At 38.9% G+C, this 20,449-nt stretch overlaps 1 protein-coding gene across 8 annotated transcripts in view; it reads right to left on the bottom strand.

The window, feature by feature from the left end:
• Ccdc85a (coiled-coil domain containing 85A) overlaps positions 1 to 20,449 on the bottom strand; it is a 211,560-nt gene that overhangs the window by 58,203 nt on the left and 132,908 nt on the right. For all 8 annotated transcript variants that reach the window (XR_015044797.1, XM_021177616.3, XM_085829060.1 and 5 more), the window contains one exon: positions 933 to 1,009. Coding sequence is in view for 7 of the 8 variants with exons in the window: in XM_021177616.3 (XP_021033275.1) it covers positions 933 to 1,009 (77 nt within the window). In the remaining variant the exon portion in view is untranslated. The remainder of the gene's footprint in view (positions 1 to 932; positions 1,010 to 20,449) is intronic.

Raw genomic sequence — 20,449 nt, 5'->3', positions numbered from 1 at the left:
GAAGAAGAGAAGAGAAGAGAAGAGAAGAAGAAGAAGAGGAGAGAAGAAGAAGAAGAAGAAGAGAAGAGAAGAGAAGAGAAGAGAAGAGAAGAGAAGAGAAGAGAAGAGAAGAGAAGAGAAGAGAAGAGAAGAGAAGAAAACACATCAGTATCTTATTTCACAACACAGTATCTCTGGTGCCCTGAATTTGAACATTTCTACAGACTGTGGAACAAATTCATGAATGTGTTGCTTAGAAACCCCTAATCAGATTTTGAAATGACTCTCTGCCTTTTGTCAGATAGGAAGCTACCCTAGAACCTGTGGATTTGTTGAATTTCTCAACAAAACCTTTTCTAAAAGCCACCCCCCTCACAAAAAACAGCCTCATTCTTACCAGTCTAACAGCTATGAAAACAAATTTACAAGTGAAATATATGACAAGTAATATAATATCCCAGAAAAAAAAACTTTACATTCACTAGGGATAGGTAATAAAGTCCCAAAGTGAAACCTGCCACGTATTGTCATTATTTTGTGCTGCTAAAAGAGTTCAATTTTATCAAAGACTTTTAGAAAGCACTAATTTAAGTAAAGTATGAACTTCTACAACCTTACAGAATTAATAAATTATCAAAATTTCAACTTTAATGAGTCCGTTCCCATTACCCATCCCCCAGCTCACACTCATGATATGATGGGCAGGACAATGGATATTTTTCTCTTCTTCATTATAAATTACGTCACATTCTTATTGATTGCTGTTCAGTGTAGCACTCAGAAATCAGGATAATGGCCATCGTGGAACCTCAACCAGTCTATATGGTAAACGACTATTTACAACACTTTTTCTATCATTTCTAAGAGAACATGTAATTGAGACTTTAAATTTCACATGAAAGTTTAAAACTCAAATGATTCTGGCTAAGTGTGAGCTTCTGGAAGTCACCCACCTGGGGCAGCATGCGATTTTCTTCTTCCAGCTGTCTGACTCTGGCTTCCAGCTGCCTAACATAGGACAAGGTTGATTCTACAATGAAAAAGAAAGAACTTACATTATCCACAAGGTCTTGTCTTGTTTACTGTCAAGGATATCTGTGGCTTGATTTATTCAGTAGGACCAAGAGATTAGTCAGTTCATTTCATTTTTAAAAAATGAAAGACAATTCTTTCAATGGGAAACCATTCACACTATACAGTTTTGAGCATTGCACAATGTTAACAATATTAATGAAATTTGTAAATAAGGATGCTGAGGCCTTTTCACAAATGTTGAGCCTCAGAACATCTCAGACACTTTATGTGTCCCATGTACCACTGTTTTTATGATGTGATTTGTAACCAAAATCAAATTCAAGGTTTCTTTAATTTTTAAACTAGACTGGATGTCAAATACAGAGTTCTTTGAACTTTCCCAACAAACATTTGAAATTTTAGGGACAACATTTATTCTTCTTACTAATTTATAGCTATTAGCTGTGATTTAGAGAATATCTATAAAAGAGCTAAATATTTAACTTAGGGCTGGACTTCTCCTTTGATTTTGGCTGAGTCTAAAGACCTAAAAGTTGTTTATTTCATTTCTCTCCAGTCTTTATGCAACTAAAAGTAGCAGAGTTACAATTAATATTTGTTTCACATTTTACAAGATCAGATGATGAACACTCAGAAGTGTTATGCTCCATTTCTGTTCACACAAACTCAATATTTTACAGCTTCTTTCCATAAGAGGGGTCACAACAGGGGACACAGAGTGTGACTGATGGTGACTCTTCACTAAATGTCAATATTCAAGTGTATGCAGCAGTGCAGTTGCATGTCAAGCATCACCTAAGAGCAGACAGACACTTTTCAGGTGTAGTCAAAAGTGCATGGCAGGACAATCCCTCGAGAACATACCCCATTGCTACTGAACACTTGAGCAGCAGACATGCTTGAGGCTTCTTGAGGTGGGGTCTCAGAAACACACAAGAAGGGCAAAGCATGGAATTGAAGCACATTTAACAGCAAAAGGGGGAGCCCCAGTTGGTGAACTCTAGCTACATACCTATGGAAGCAGTGATCTGAAATTTATCATAGAAACCATTATGGGTTTTTCCTGGGAATTGTTTAAATAAACTCATTTTCTGATTAAATTCAAAAGCAAGAAGGTGGTATTTTATATGAGATTACAGTCTTTATTTCACAAATAAAACAAGGTCATCTTGTTTTTTCCCCCAATTTTTTATTAGGTATTTACTTCATTTACATTTCAAATGCTATCCCGAAAGTCCTCTATACCCTCCCCCCTCCCCGCCTCCCCTACCCACCCACTCCCACTTCTTGGCCCTGGCATTCCCCTGTACTGCAGCATATAAAGTTTGCATGACCAAAGGGCCTCTCTTCCGAATGATGGCCGACTAGGCCATCTTCTGCTACCTATGCACCTAGAGAAACTAGCTCTGGGGGTACTGGTTAGTTCATATTGTTGTTCCACCTATAGGGTTGCAGACCCCTTTAGCTCCTTGCATACTTTCTCTAGCTCCTCCACTGGGGGCCCTGTGTTCCATCCAATAGCTGACTGTGAGCATCTACTTCTGTGTTTGCCAGGCACTGGCATAGCCTCACAAGAGACAGCTATATCACGGTCCTTTCAGCAAAATCTTGCTGGCATATGCAATAGTGTCTGGTTTGGTGGCTGATAATTAAGAACACATGCTCCACTATGTTCATAACAGCCTTATTTATAATAACCAGAAGCAGGAAAGAACCCAGATGTCCCTCAACAGAGGAATGGATACAGAAAATGTGGTACATTTACACAACGGAGTACTACTCAGCTATTAAAAACAATGAATTTATGAAATTCTTAGGCAAATGGATGGATCTGGAGGATATCATCCTGAGTGAGGTAACCCAGTCACAAAAGAACTCACATGATGGGCACACACTGATAAGTGGATATTAGCCCAGAAACTTAGAATACCCAAGATACAATTTGCAAAAGAAATGAAACTCAAGAAGAAGGAAGACCAAGGTGTAGACACTTCGCCCCTTCTTAGAATTGGGAACAAAACACCCATGGAAGGAGTTACCAAGACAAAGTTTGGAGCTGAGACGAAAGGATGGACCATCCACAGACTGCCCCATCCAGGGTCCAGGTCATCTTGTTTTAAATGAAGCACATTCATGTGCACAAAGATCTGCAGACAAGCCACCCTCAATCACATTAACTAACATATTTATACAATGACCTGAAATTTTTCATACAAGCAGCTGGAAACACAGGGGAAACTGAAGACATTTGCTAAAAAAAAAAAAAAATATGTTTTCGTCAAAGCTTAATGAAATGTTAATGCTATGCTATGCAAATTGTTTGAATGGAGGAAGAAAAGTACACTGTATAATGTAATGACAAGATCAGAGCCCTTATAAGTCTGTCTGTCTTACTTTGCAGATCAGGATGCAAAAAGGAGTGCCTGACTCACACAGTTCTGCAAAACCAGCTTTCTCCTCTAGAAAAACATCCTTTTTTTAAAGATGTTCCAACTTAAAAACTAATCAATCATAGTCTACTTAAGCCATGGAAAAAGATTATCTTCTCCATTTTCCCAATATATATAGTTTGATCTGTTTTGCCCTTATACTGCACTATCTTTGAGGCCAAGAAACTTAAAGCACTGTAGAAGATTCTTTGAGATGGATTCTGATAGAAAATGCCACTGGAAGGAATTAGTTTCAAACCAGTGACCATTTCCAGTTGCTTTAGTCTACCCTTTGTCAGTCACTGTTCTAGGAATGAGTCTAAGTCATTAGAAGCTCTTCTGAATACAAGCTTTCTTTTATATTACAAGCTGATGTTCTGATTCAAGAAGTCTTATTTAATCTTCTCATACAATTCTCCTTAACAACCAATAGCTATCCTGCATTTGGAAAAAAGTCTCCTAGGGACAAAATCAGGGACATAATCCAATCTCATGGGAAATTAGAGTACTCATGCTGTTGATGTTGTTTCTGTTCAATAAAGGAACTGGTAGGAAGTGAGTAGGCATACTTTCTGGATTATATATCATATAAAAATTTGGAGTTTCTGTATCAAGAGCTATTTGCAGGGAACTTCTAAAAGGAAGGGGGGGGTGTAAATCGACAATCTAATCTCCCACCAAGGATATCAAATAAAAATCAATAAGGTCATGAAAATCCCTTAAAAGTCCATGACTTGCTTGTCTCTGAGTCATATTGTGGGACTGTGATAAGCAGCCTATTTTGGTTGAATGGAGCTTGTTCTGGTGACCCAGTAGAGAAATCTACAAGGGATGGAAAAGCGAGCCATGTTCTCAGAGACAGGTGCCTGACACCACAGAGTCTCCCAGCTCCATAATTCTGTGACTATCGGTCACACTGACAATGTCCTAAGCTTCTGGCATTCTGGCTAGACTCCACCCTCACAGTTACCTGATTAGAGAAAAGCATGCTCCTCCCCACAGTTACCTGGCAACAGCAAGATAGCTCAACTCTAAGAGGGACTACTTGCCCCCTTCTCACTCTCTTTAAACCCTCACTTGTCTTGCTCTCTAGCCCTCCTCTCTCTACCTGCCCCATTCTCTCCACATGGTCATGGCTGGCCTCTCTCTTCACACAGCTGCCTTTTTCTTTGCACTATGTTCAATGCTAACTACTATAAAAGCAAATGGTCTCAGTCCTCATAAGGAACTTGAAAAACCTAAGAGAACTATTTGACAAACATTAGCATTCTTTTGAGAGATTTAATAAAAAGGTACAATCAATATGAAGGACTTGCTGGTTACAGGATTATATATTCTACTCAGTCAGAGAGACAGAAAAGGAGGAGGGAGAGCATGTTATCTTTATATGTCAAATGCATATCTTTTCCCAACCTCAGGCTCAAGTTCACTTATTGCTGGCATGAAAGTGAGAGGTGGTGCATTAGCCTTGAAAAGATGATGGGGACCTGGGAGAATCCCCCTCCTGGATGGGATTGCTACCCTTACAACACGGAAGCTTGCCTATGAAACCCACCTTGGTCTCTTATTATTCAGCCAGGGATGTAGCAGAAACCAGGTTGTAACTAGACCCTGCTGTCATTACCTAGGTCTCTAGAACTGTGAGCCAGTAAATCATATCTACTCATTGTAAATCAGGCAGTCTTTGCTGCTCTGTTACAGCAGCATGGACCAAACAAATAAAGGTCTCCGGAAGAGTTCACTTGCAACGTGATTTCTGGTCCATAAACCATCTTTTCAGCAAACCCCAAGCTACTAAAGCACAGTTTGATCCTACCGATCACAGGCTTTCACATACTCCTAAAGAAATTACCTCAGAACTGACAAAAGGTCTTTCTTTCTTTCTTGGGAAGCAAATGTCAGCCTTCTCCTTAGATTTTTGTGTTACCTAGAGAAATACAAGTGATTTAAAAATTCACTGTAATTTAATGTTCTTATTTTTTTAAAGTTCTTATAAGAATTGGCCTCTTCAAATTTGCCTCATTCAGACAATCCTATTGGCAGATAGTCTTGAAAATAATAAAACAAGCCCCACAACCCCCCCAAAATGGTACTTCAATTCTTTTAAGGAAGTAGAGTTGAATTTGCCTCATGGCCATAACTATCAAACTAATCACTCTCCAGAGCCCTGCCAGTTGAACACTGAGCTGAGGGACTTTCAGAGGAAACCACTTTAGTGTCTCATTGACCTAGAGTTCTGTTAATTGTTGACTCTACCTTAAGCAGAAGTACTCTCTTCATTCCACTGCCTAGTCAAATGTTCGCTGTTCTTTCATCAGTAAGATAAAATGTAGCATTCAAAGAATTAGAATCACCAGAGATTAGAATAATCACACCTCCTGTGACAGGCCAAAGCAAAACAGCTTCTGGGAAAGGTCCTATTTTGGGCCTTCATCTTCGGCCAGGAGGGAGGTCTGAATGCCAGATATCTATGCACCTTCCCTGTAAGAGGAGAGCTTGCCTGAGGAGAGTGCTCTGACCACTAAAACTCAGAGGAGAGAGCTAGTCTCCCAGGTCTGCTGATAGAGGCTAACAGAATCACCAAAGGAACAATCTCTAACCAGAGACAACTATAACAACTAACTCCAGAGATTACCAGATGGCAAAAGGTAAACGTAATAATCTTACTAACAGAAACCAAGACCACTCACCATCATCAGAACCCAGCTCTCCCACTTCGCCCAGTCCAGGGCACCCCAACACACCCAAAAAGCTAGACCCAGATTTAAAAGCATATCTCATGATGATGGTAGAGGACATGAAGAAGGACTTTCATAACTCACTAAAAGAAATACAGGAAAACACTGTTAAACAGGTAGAAGACCTTAAAGAGGAAGCACAAAAATCCCTTAAAGAATTGCAGGAAAACACGACCAAACAGGTGATGGAATTGAATGAAACCATCCAAGACCTCAAAAGGGAAGTAGACACAATAAAGAAAACCCAAAGTGAGGCAACGCTGGAGATAGAAACCATAGGAAAGAAATCTGGAACCATAGATGCAAGCATGAGCAACAGAAAAAAAGATATGGAAGAGAGAATCTCAGGTGCAGAAGATTCCATAGAGAACATCGGCACAACAATCAAAGAAAATGCAAAATGCAAAAAGATCCTAACTTGAAACATCCAGGAAATCCAGGACACAATGAGAAGACCAAACCTATGGATAATAGGAGTAGATGAGAATGAAGATTTTCAACTCAAAGGGCCAGCAAATATCTTCAACAAAATTATAGAAGAAAACGTCCCAAACCTAAAGAAAGAGATGCCCATGAATATACAAGAAGCCTAAAGAACTCCAAATAGTGCTGGGCATAGTGGTGCACACCTTTAATCCCAGCACTCGGGAGGCAGAGGCAGGCAGATTTCTGAGTTCTAGGCTAGCCTGGTCTACAAAGTGAGTTCCAGGACAGCCAGGGCTATACAGAGAAACCCTGTCTTGGAAAAAAAAAAAAAAGAACTCCAAATAAACTGGACCAGAAAAGGAATTCCTCCCGACATATAATAATTAGAACAACAAATGCACTAAATAAAGATAGAATATTAAAAACAGTAAGGGAAAAAGGTCAAGTAACATTTAAAGGCAAGCCTAACAGAATTACACCAGATTTTTCACCAGAGACTATGAAAGCCAGAAGATCCTGGACAGATGTTATAAAGACACTAAGAGAACACAAATGCCAGCCCAGGCTACTATACCCAGCCAAACTTTCAATTACCTTAGATGGAGAAAAGAAAGTATTCCAAGACAGAACCAAGTCCACACATTATCTTTCCACAAATCCTGCCCTTCAAAGGATAATAACAGAAAGAAAAAAAAAAAAACAACATTAAAAGGACGGAAACCATGTCCTAGAAAAGCAAGAAGGTAATCCCTCAATAAACCTAAAAGAAGACAGCCACAAGAACAGAATGCCAACTTTAATAACAAAAATAATAGGAAGAAACAATTACTTTTCCTTAATATCTCTTAATATCAATGGACTCAACTCCCCAATAAAAAGACATAGACTAACAGACTGTCTACACAAACAGGACCCAACATTTTGCTGCTTACAGGAAACTCATCTCAGGGAAAAAGATAGACACTACCTTAGAATGAAAGGCTGGAAAACAATTTTCCAAGCAAATGGTCTGAAGAAACAAGCTGGAGTAGCCATTCTAATATCTAATAAAATCGACTTCCAACCCAAAGTCATCAAAAAAGACAAGGAGGGGCACTTCATACACATGAAAGGTAAAATCTTCCAAGAAAAACTCTCAATTCTGAATATCTATGCTCCAAATACAAGGGCAGCCACATTCATTAAAGTAACTTTAGTAAAGCTCAAAGTACACATTGCACCTCACACAATAATAGTGGGAGACTTCAACACAACACTTTCACCAATGGAAATATCCTGGAAACAGAAATTAAACAGGGACACAGTGAAACTAACAGAAGTTATGAAACAAATGTATCTAACAGATATCTACAGAAAATTTTGTCCTAAAGCAAAAGGATATACCTTCTACTCAGCACCTCATGGTACCTTCTCCAAAATTGAACATAATTAGTCACAAAACAGGCCTCAACTGATAGAAAAATATTGAAATTGTCCCATGCATCCTATCAGATCACCATGGAGGAAGGCTGATCTTCAATAACAACATAAATAATAGAAAGCCAACATTCAATTGGAAACTGAACAACACTCTTCTCAATGATACCTTGGTCAGGAAGGAATAAAGAAAGAAATTAAGGACTTTTTGGAGTTTAATGAAAATGAAGCCACAACATACCCAAAGTTATGGGACACAATGAAAGCATTTCTAAGAGGAAAACTCATAACTCTGAGTGCCTCCAAAAAGAACTAGAGAGAGCACACATTAACAGCTTGACAACAAACCTAAGAGCTCTAGAACAAAAGGAAGCAAATTCACCCAAGAGGAGTAGAAGGCAGGAAATAATCAAACTCAGGGGTGAAATCAGCCAAGTGGAAACAACAAGAACTATTCAAAGAATCAACCAAACGAGGAGCTGGTTCTTTGAGAAAAATCAACAAGATAGATAAACTCTTAACCAGACGCACTAAAGGGCACAGGGAAAGTATCCTAATTAACAAAATCAGAAATGAAAAGGGAGACATAACAACAGCTCCTGAAGAAATTCAAAACAACCATCAGATCCTTCTACAAAAGGCTATACTCAACAAAACTGGAGAACCTGGATGAAATGGACAAGTTTCTAGACAGATACCAGGTACCAAAGTTAAATCAAGATCAGGTTAAAGATCTAAACAGTCCTATATCCCCTAAAGAAATAGAAGCAGTCATTAATAGTCTCCCAACCAAGAAATTCTCAGGACCAGATGGGTTTAGTGCAGAGTTCTATCAGACCTTCAAAGAATATCTAATCCCAGGTTTTCACAAACTATTCCACAAAATAGAAACAGAAGGTACTTTACCCAATTCATTCTATGAAGTCACAATTACTCTGATACCCAAACCACAAAAAGACCCAACAGAGATAGAGAACTTAAGACCAATTTCCCTTATGAATATTGATGAAAAAATCCTCAATAAAGTTCTTGCTAACTGAATCCAAGAACACATCAAAACAATCATCTATCCCGACCAAGTAGGTTTCATCCCAGAGATACAGGGAAGGTTCAATATTCGGAAATCCATCAACGTAATCCAGTATATAAACAAACTCAAAGACAAAAACCTCATGATCATCTTGTTAGATGTGTAGAAATCGTTTGACAAAATCCAACACCCATTCATGATATAAGTCTTGGAAAGATCAGGAATTCAAGACCCATACCTAAATATGATAAAAGAAATCTACAGCAAACCAGTAGCCAACATCAAAGTAAATGGTGAGAAGCTGGAAGCAATCTCACTAAAATCAGGGACTAGACAAGGCTGTCCACTTTCTCCCTACATATTCAACATTGTACTTGAAGTCCTGGCCAGAGCAATTCAACAACAAAAGGAGACAAAGTGGATACAAATCGGAAAGGAAGAAGTCAAAATATCACTCTTTGCAGATAAGATAGTATATATAAGTGACCCTAAAAATTCCACCAGAGAATTCCTAAGCCTGATAAACAGCTTCAATGAAGTAGCTGGATATAAAATTAATTCAAACAAGTCAATGGCCTTTCTGTACACAAAGAATAAACAGTCTGAGAAAGAAATTAGGGAAACAACACCCTTCTCAATAGTCACAAATAATATTAAATACCTTGGCGTGACTCTAACTAAGGAAGTGAAGGATCTTTATGATAAGAACTTCAAGTCTCTGAAGAAAGAAATTAAAGAAGAACTCAGAAGATGGAAAGATCTCCCATGCTCATGGATTGGCAGGATCAATATAGCAAAAATGACTATCTTGCCAAAAGCAATCTACAGATTCAATGCAATCGCCATCAAAATTCCAACTCAATTCTTCAACGAATTAGAAAGGGCAATCGGCAGATTCATCTAGAATAACAAAAAACCTAGGATAGTAAAAACTCTTCTCAAGGATAAAAGAACCTCTGATGGAATCACCATGCCTGACCTAAAGCTGTACTACAGAGCAATTGTGATAAAATCTGCATGGTGCTGGTATAGTGACAGACAAGTAGAACAATGGAATAGAATTGAAGACCCAGAGATGAACCCACACACCTATGGTCACTTGATCTTTGAGAAGGGAGCTAAAACCATCCAGTGGAAAAAAGATAGCATTTTCAACAAATGGTGCTGGCACAACTGGCAGTTATCATGTAGAAGAATGCGAATTGATCCATTCCTATCTCCTTGTACTAAGGTCAAATCTAAGTGGATTCAGGAACTCCACATAAAACCAGAGACACTGAAACTTATAGAGGAGAAAGTTGGGAAAAGCCTCGACGATATGGGTACAGGGGAAAATTTCCTGAATAGAACAACCGGCTTGTGCTGTAAGATCGAGAATCGACAATTGGACCTCATAAAGTTGCAAAGCTTATGCAAGGCAAAAGACACCTTCAATAAGACAAAAAGAGCACCAACAGATTAGGAAAGGATCTTTACCCATCCTAAAACAGAGAGGGGACTAATATCCAATATATATAAAGAACTCAAGAAGGTGAACTCCAGAAAATCAAATAACCCCATTAAAAAATGGGGCTCAGAGCTGAACAAAGAATTCTCACCTGAGGAATACCGAATGGCTGAGAAGCACCTGAAAAAATGTTCAACATCATTAATCATCAGGGAAATGCAAATCAAAACAACCCTGAGATTCCACCTCACACCAGTCAGAATGGCTAAGGTGAAAATTTCAGGTGACAGCTGATGCTGGCGAGGATGTGGAGAAAGAGGAACACTCCTCCATTGTTGGTGGGATTGCAAGCTTGTACAACCCCTCTGGAAATCAGTCTGGTGGTTCCTCAGAAAATTGGACATAGTACTACCGGAGAATCCTGCAATACCTCTCCTAGGCATATATCCAGAAGATGTTCTAACCGGTAAGAAGGACACATGCTCCACTATATTCATAGCAGCCTTATTTATAATAGCCAGAAGCTGGAAGGAACCCAGATGCCCCTCAACAGAGGAATGGGTATAGAATATGTGGTACAGTTACAGAATGGAGTACTACTCAGCTATTAAAAAGAATGAATTTATGAAATTCCTAGCCAAATGGATGGACCTGGAGGGCATCATCCTGAGTGAGGTAACCTAATCACAATATGTACTCACTGATAAGTGAATATTATCCCAGAAACTTATGATTCCCAAGATATCAGATACAATTTGCTAAACGCATGAAACTCAAGAAGAACGAAGACCAAAGTGTGGACCCTTTGCCCTTTTTTAGAATTGGGAACAAACCACCCATGGAAGGAGTTACAGAGACAATGTTTGGAGCTGTGACGAAAGGATGGACCATCTAGAGACTGCCATATCCAGGGATCCATCCCATAATCAGCTTCCAAATGCTGACACCATTGCATACACTAGCAAGATTTTGCTGAAAGGACCCAGATATAGCTGTCTCTTGTGAGACTATGTAGGGGCCTAGCAATCACAGAAGTGGATGTTCACAGTCAGTTATTGAATGGATCACAGGGCCCCCAATGGAGGAGCTAGAGAAAACACCCAAGGAGCTAAAGGGTTATGCAATCCTATAGGTGGAACAACAATATGAACTAACCAGTACCACCACCACCCCACCCCCCGAGCTTGTGTCTCTAGGTGCATATGAATCAGAAGATGGCCTAAACCATCAGTGGAAAGACTGGCCCATTTTTTGTGCAAACTTTATATGCCTCAGTACAACGGAATGACAGGGCCAAGAAGTGGGAGTGGGTGGGTGGAGGAGTGGGTGGGGGAACATGTTGGGGACTTTTGGGATAGCATTGGAAATGTAAATGAAATAAATACCCAATTAAAAAAAAGAAAAAAAAGATTGTACATTTATGCTTGTCTCACTCTATATGTCCCTACTTGCTTCCTTTTCACTTATCAAACTATTTTGCACTGGACATCTTGTTACTTGTCTACTTCTTTACTCACAGTATGGCCATCAATATTTGACCAAGTATTTCCCAGTTCCCTAGGCACTGAAAGTGCTGCTCCTTGCAGTGGGTAGCCCACTTGTATATTATGGCTTGCTTTAACATTAAGGGATTCCATCATCCAGCCTTCACTATCTGCTGTATATGAACTGTTCTCCTATGTACTAGAGATACAACTGCAAGCAGAAATGATAAAACCCAAGAGTTCGTGGAATAAACAGTCCAAAGGAAAGACAGACAATAAGATCCAAGCACATGAGGAAGTGTCAACAGGGGTGGAATATGAAAAAAAAAAAAAAAAAAAAAAAAAAAAAAAAAAGCTGACTAAGGCCCTATAGAGCAGTTCTGGGCAGAAAGGAAGCAACATGAACAGTCTGGCTTGGTCATGAATCAGGAACTGAAAGCTGCTTAAGACAGGGTTGGTTTATCCGATCATCATTTCCCAGTGCTCAAGTTTTCATCTTGTGTAAATCACTTAAGCTATTTTCCTTTTAATAAAAGCTTTAATATCACATGTGAGGCTCCTCTTTCACCTGTTCTAATTCTCATCCCTGGAAACTGGTGGCTCTATCTCCAGAATAACCTTTTGAGGCTCACCTCACAGGCTTTCCCATTTTCATTTTTGCTCCTCCTGCTCCAAATCAGCATTTACTCTCAATCTATTTACCACCCAGAGGGTTTTCTGAAGTGTTCAGTCTGATCACATCTTCTTTATTTCCTAATTTGAGCCACAGAAAATCTAAAGTCCTTAGAACATCTACTTGGGGGCTCACATGATCTGATCAACTGACTTTTGCATCCTGCCACCACTTGATCTACCTCAGACATGGAGCCTCCTTTCTTTCCTGAGCACCACAAGTATTTTCCTGCCTCAGAGATTTTGCCTTAGTCTTAGCACTTTCCAAATATCCTCATTTCTGCACAGATATATAATTGAAAACCCTTCCTTCAAGTCTTTGTAACTAACTCAATTTTTAATGAGACTCCATCATCTTCATTTAACTGTGCAGATTGCTATCTTAACCCTATCCAGAGTACTAACCCTATAGTCCTACCCTATAGTCATAACCCTGTCTTATGTCTATTTGTCAAAATTCTGCATCACCTTCTATCATATAAGGTGTATATCATATCTAGAATAAAATGGTTGGATAAAAGAACTCCAAGCAATAAGAGAATCTTTAGATGGAAATGTGTGGAAGTTTCTTAAAACATTGGTCACAGTTATTCAGTTATTAAAAGAATTTTAGTAAAAAATTTTGGTATGTCTTCTCATTTGGCTAATGCATATGCTTGTGTGTATGTGTACGTATAAAAAACTTGTTGTAGTCTAAAAATGATGTCTTCATGAATTTTCATATATTGAAACTTTCCCTGGCATGATGATTTTAAGAGATGGGAGCTTCTGAGAGGCTACTGGGGCATGAGGAATAAGATTGTAACTCTTATAAAGAAAGCCAGAGGGAACCTGCCTCTCCCTAACAGGTGTCATTGATGAGAAATTGCTTTTTATGGGACTCTGAGAGTATTGCTGCCTCTGGGAGTGTTTATAAATTAACCACTCTATGGTATTCCATTTAAGCATCTATAATAAATGAATAAAAAAATAAATAAACTAAGCTGGAACAGGAAGTGTGAGGAGATATGGGTGGAGAATCAATTACAGAAAAAAAATACAACATGCAAACTTTTGTGCCTCTGAAACCTCAGAATACAATACAAATGCCCTTCTGCTGCAAATGTGCTCTGGTTAAGAAGGCATTGGTTACAGAAGATCGCTGGAAGACATATGGCATCATCTGAACATGCTTTTTCAGTTGCCCCTGACCAGTTATCTACTCTGACAGCAGAAGCAAACCCTACAGAAATCAGACACTACATAGGGCAGGGGGGATTGTTGGGTATTGAGTAGTGGGGTTGCAAACTGTTAGGGATCAGCCTGAATAGGGCAGCAGTCAAAGGTTCTTACCAAACAAAATGTGTCTTTTTGAGACCAGGAAAATGCATCGCTTCCAAGGAAAAGAAGAGCAGTCGTGTGCTGTCTTGTTTATTTTGTTTGGAACAGTGCATAGAGGTTCTGAATTGTTTATCTAGAATGGTTTGACAGAAATATTATGCTTGCTGTTCAGTAGTGCTGTGACAGTGGCTGTCTAAATTATTTGATGGCTTGCTACATTTTTATTTTCTATAAAGGAAGAAATAGATAAATAGACATTTAAAATAACAAGTTATATCTAAATTAATTTAAAAATTAGAAAAAAGTCTGTATCCTATTTCATTACTATAAAATAACCATCAAGATTTTGTTCATTTCTCATATCTCACATTTCTGATTAAAATATAATAGTGTTTTATTACATCTTTGTCTTCATCCACATGCAGTCCTGCTCCCTGATGCAGACAGAATGTGTCCCCTAAACTTCATATTTTGGAAAGATAATACACAAAGTCACAAGTTAATGGTTGTTGAGAGATTGGGCCTTTGGACAAAGTTCTCTGGAATGTCAGGTTATCAAGAAAGTGACTTTATTGTTATAGGGAGTTTTCTCTAGCATATAAACCCAATCTCACTATGCCATATCCTTTATCTACTTAGAAGCTGAGCAGTTGTCAGCACCAAGCTCTAGTATTTTCCACCTGTCGAAATACATCATCTATGAAACAGTTACTCTCAGATAATCTGTTATCACAACAGAAAGAGAAGTAAAATACTGGGAATTGGACCCTCCTTATAGCTCCCACTTCTGTCTCTTTATATGTGAGTTGGAGGCTCTGTTTAGTATGGTCTCAACTGAAAGGACTCTCCTCGCTGCAGGCACCCCAGCACATCCAGGATCTTGAGATCACTGGTGAGCAGAACGCAACATCTGTTCCAAAAAACCCAAAGGGTCTTGTGCTAGCAGGAAGAGGGACAAAGGACACCTACCCAACCAGTGGCTGGGATTTGTTCTGGTCGGCGACACCCCTGTTCCATCTTGGGCACAATCTCGGCAGAGGGTTGCAAGGTCCCCAGAGGACTCTCCACTCTGAAGGCACCCTAGAACACCCAGGGGCTTGAGATCACTGGTGAGTGGAACGCAACATTTGTTCCAAAAAACCCAGAGGGTCTTGTGCCAGCAGGGACAGGTCAAAGGAGAAAGGCAGCACCTAGCACACCCAGAATCTTAGGATCACTGAGGCCAGTCTACTCAAGAGAGCACATGAGCAGCAGAAGCAACAGAGCTTCTTGGACAAGGTCTCCTCTGGCCTTCATCCTCAGCCAGGAGACAGAGCTGAGACCAGACCCCTGCCAGAAGAGAGTCAGCCTACAGGGAGGGCTCTGACCCCAGGACTCAGGAAGTAGATCTGAGCTCCAGACTTGTGTGCATCTTCCCTGCAAGAGGAGAGCTTGCCTGCAGAGAGTACTGTGAAGATTGGGACTCAGTAGAGAATTGGTCTCCCAGGAGTCCTCACAGAGGCTAAAGAATCACAGAGAAACAAGCTCCAGCCAGAGATAGCTAGAACATCTAACACCAGAGATTACCAGATGGCGAAACGCAAACATAAGAATCTTACTAGCAGAGCCCAAGACCACTCGGCATCATCAGAACCCAGTACACCCACAAGAGCAAGTCCTGGATACCCCAACACACCCAAAAAGCAAGATTCAGATTTAAAATCATATATCATGATGGAGGTAGAGGATTTTTAAAAGGGCATTAATAATTCACTTAAAGAAATACAGGATATCACTGCTAAACAGGTAGAAGCCCTTAAAGAGGAAACACAAAAATCCCTTGAAAATTACAGAAAAACACAACCAAACAGGTGATGGAATTGAAGAAAACCATCCAAGATCTAAAAATGGAAGTAGAAACAATAAAGAAAATGCAAAGGGAGACAACTCTGGAGATAGAAATTCTAGGAAAGTAATCAGGAGCCATAGATGCGAGCATCAGCAACAGAATACAAGAGATGGAAGAGAGAATCTCAGGTACAGAAGATTCCATAGAAAACATGGACACACCAATTAAACAAAATGCAAAATGCAAAAAGATCCTAGCCCAAAACATCCAGGAAATCCAGTACACAATGAGAAGACTAAACCTAAGGATAATAGGTATAGATGAGAAGGAAGATTTCCAACTTAAAAGGCCAGTAAATATCTTCAACAAAATTATAGAGGAAAACTTCCCCAACCTAAAGAAAGAGATGCCCATGAACAGGCAAGAAGCCTACAGAACTCCAAATAGACTGGACCAGAAAAGAAATTCCTCCTGACACAAAATAATCAGAACAACAAATGCATTAAATAAAGACAGTATATTAAAAGCAGTAAGAGAAAAAGGTCAAGTATCATATAAAGGCAGACCTATTAGAATTACACCAGACATCTCACCACATAGTATGAAAGCCAGAAGATCCTGGACAGATGTTATACAGACCTTAAGAGAACATAAATGCCAGACCAGGCTACTATACCCAACAAAACCCTCAATTACCATAGATGGAGAAAATAAAGTATTCCATGACAAAACCAAATTCACACAATATCTATTCACTAATCCAGCCCTTCAAAGGATAATAAAGGGAAAACACCAACACAAGGACGGAAATTACGCCCTAGAAAGAGCAAGAAAACAATCCTTCAACAAACCTAAATGAAGACTGCCACAAGAACAGAATCCCAACTCTAACAACAAAAATAACAGGAAACAACAATTACTTTTCCTTAATATCTCTTAATATCAATGGACTCAATTCCCAAATAAAAAGACATAGACTAAGAGACTGGCTATATAAGCAGGACCCAACTTTTTGCTCCTTATAGAAAATCCTTCTCAGGGAAAAAGACAGACTCTACCTCAGGTTAAAAGGTTGGAAAACAATTTTCGAAGCAAATGATCTGAAGGAACAAGTTGGAGTAGTGATTCTAATATCAAATAAAATCAACTTCCAACCCAAAGTTATGAAAAAAGTCAAGGAGGGGCACTTCATACTCATCAAAGGTAAAATCTACCAAGGTAAACACTCAATTCTGAATATCTATGCTCCAAATGCAAGGGCATCCAATTTCCTAAAGGAAACATTAGTAAAACTCAAAGCACATATTGCACCTCACACAATCATAGTGGGAGACTTCAACACCCCACTCTCATCAAAGGACAGATATTGGAAACTGAAACTAAACATAGACACAATGAAACTAACAGAAGTTATGAAAGAAATGGATTTAACAGATATCTACAAAACATTTTATCCTAAAACAAAAGAATATACCTTCTTTTCAACACCTCATGGCACCTTCTCCAAAATCGACTATATAATTGGTTACAAAACAGGCCTCATCAGATACAAAAATATTGAAATAATCCCATGTATCCTATCAGATCACCACAGACTAAGGCTGATCTTCCATAACAACATAAAGAATAGAAAGTCAACATTCATGTGTAAGCTGAAGAATATTATACTCAATGATACCTTGGTCAAGGAAGAAATAAAGAAATTGAAGACTTTTTAGAATTTACTGAAAATGAAGCCACAACATACCAAACTTATGGGACACAATGAAAGCAGTCCTAAGAGTAAAAGTCATAGTTCTGATTGCCTCCAAAAAGAAACTGGAGAGAGCACATACTAGTAGCTTGACAGCGCACCAAACAGTCTAGAACAAAAAAAAAAAAGCAAATTCACCCAAGAGGAGTAGACAGCAGGAAATAATCAAACTCAGGGCTGAAATCAACCAACTGGAAACAAAAAAGAACTATTCAAAGAATCAACTAAGCTGGAGTTTGTTCTTTGAGAAAATCAACAAGATAGAGGCACAGGGACAGCATCCTAATTAACAAAATCCGAAATGAAAAGGGAGACATAAAAACAGAACCTGAGGAAATCCAAAGCATCATCAGATCCTACTACAAAAGGCTATACTCAACAAAACTGGAAAACCTGGATGAAATGGACAAATTTCTAGACAGATACCAGGTACCAAAGTTAAATCAGGAGCAGATTAATGACCAAAACAGTCCCATATCCACTAAAGATATAGAAGCAGTCATTAATAGTCTCCCAACCAAAAAAAGCCCAGGACCAGATGGCTTTAGTGCAGAGTTCTGTCAGACCTTCAAAGAATACCTAATTCCAATTCTTGAAATATTCCACAAAATAAAAACAGAAGGTACTCTAACCAATTCATTCTTTGAAGCCACAATTATTCTGATACCTAAACCACATAAAGACCCAACAAGAAAAGAGAAATTCAGATCAATTTCCTTTATGAATGTCGATGTAAAAATACTCAATAAAATTCTTATTAACCAAATCCAAGAACACATCAAAACAATCATCCATCATGATCAAGTAGGCTTCACTCCAGGGATGCAGAGATGGTTTAAAATAGGGAAATCCATCAACGAAATCCACTATATAAACAAACTCAAAGACAAAAAACACATGATCATCTTCTTAGATGGTGAGAAAGCATTTGAAAAAAATCCAACACTCCTTCATGATAAAAGTCTTGAAAAGATCAGGAATTCAAGGCCCATTACCTAAACATAATAAATGCAATCTACAGCAAACCAGTAGCCAACATCAAAGTAAATGGAGAGAAGCTGGAAGCAATCCTACTAAAAATCAGGGACTAGACAAGGCTGCCCATTTTCTCCATACCTATTCAATATAGTACTAAAAGTCCTAGCCACAGCAATTAGAAAACAAAAGGAGGTCAATGGGATATAAATTGGGAGGGAAGAAGTCAAAATATCAATATCTGCAGATGATATGATAATATATATATATAATTAATCCTAAAAATTCCACCAGAGAACTCCTAAACCTGATAAACAGCTTCAGTGAAGTAGCTGGATATAAAATTAACTCAAATAAATCAATGGCATTTTTCTACACAAAGGATAAACAGGCTGAGAAAGCAATTAGGGAAACAACACCCTTCACAATAGTCACAAATAATATAAAATACCTTGGTGTGACTCTATCCTAGAAAGTGAAAGATCCGTATGATAAGAACTTCAAATCTCTGAAGAAAGAAATCAAAGAAGCTCTCAGAAGTTGGAAAAATCTCCCATACTCATGGATTGAGAGGATCAATATAGTCAAAATGACTATCTTGCAGAAAGCAATCAACAGGTTCAATGCAATCCCCATCAAAATTCCAACTCAACAAATTCTAATTCTTCTTCAACAAATTAGAAAGGGCAATTTGCAGATTCATCTGAAATAACAAAAAACCTAGGATAGCAAAAACTCTTTTCAATGATAAAAGAACCTCTGGTAAATCACCATGCCTGAACTAAAGCTGTATTACAGAGCAATTGTGATAAAAACTGCATGGTACTGGCACAGTGACAGACTGGTAGACCAATGGAATAGAATTGAAGACCCAGAAATGAACCCACACACCTACGGTCCTTGATCTTTGACAAGGGAGCCAAAACCATCCAGTGGACAAAACACAGCATTTTCAACAAATGGTGGTGGCACAACTGGCGGTTATCATATAGAAGAATGCAAATTGATCCATTCTTATCTCCCTGTATTAAGGTCAAATCTAAGTGGATCAAGGAACTCCCTTATAAAACTAGAGACACTGAAACTTTTTTAAAAATATTTTTATTACATATTTTCCTCAATTACATTTCCAATGCTATCCCAAAAGTCCCCCATACCATCCCCCCCCACTTCCCTACCCACCCATTCCCATTTTTTAGCCCTGGAGTTCCCCTATACTGGGGCATATAAAGTTTGCATGTCCAATGGGCCTCTCTTTCCAGTGATGGCTGACTAGGCCATCTTTTGATACATATACAGCTAGAGTCAAGAGCTCCGGGGTACTGATTAATTCACAATGTTGTTCCTCCTATAGGGTTGCAGATCCCTTTAGCTCCTTGGGTACTTTCTCTAGCTCCTCCATTGGGAGCCCTGTGATCCATCCACTAGCTGACTGTGAGCATCCACTTCTGTGTTTGCTAGGCCCCGGCATAGTCTCACAAGAGACAGCTATATCTGGGTCCTTTCAGCAAAATCTTGCTAGTGTATGCAATGGTGTCAGCATTTGGAAGCTGATTATGGGGTGGATCCCTGGATATGGCAGTCTCTAGATGGTCCGTCCTTTCGTCACAGCTCCAAACTTTGTCTCTGTAACTCCTTCCATGGGTGTTTTGTTCCCAATTTTAAGGAGGGGCATAGTGTCCACACTTCAGTCTTCATTCTTCTTGAGTTTCATGTGTTTAGCAAATTGTATCTTATATCTTGGGTATCCTAAATTTTGGGCTAATATCCACTTATCAGTGAGTATATATTGTGTGATTTCCTTTGTGATTGTGTTACCTCACTCAGGATGATGCCCTCCAGGTCCATCCATTTGGCTAGGAATTTCATAAATTCATTCTTTTTAATAGCTGAGTAGTACTCCATTCTGTAAATGTA

Source organism: Mus caroli, unplaced genomic scaffold (assembly GCF_978045245.1).
Source record: "Mus caroli unplaced genomic scaffold, Mus_caroli_1 scaffold_13, whole genome shotgun sequence".
Classification (NCBI taxonomy): Eukaryota; Metazoa; Chordata; class Mammalia; order Rodentia; family Muridae; genus Mus; species Mus caroli.
The sequence above is the reverse complement of the archived record's forward strand: the minus strand, read 5'-3'. Positions and strand labels throughout refer to the sequence as shown.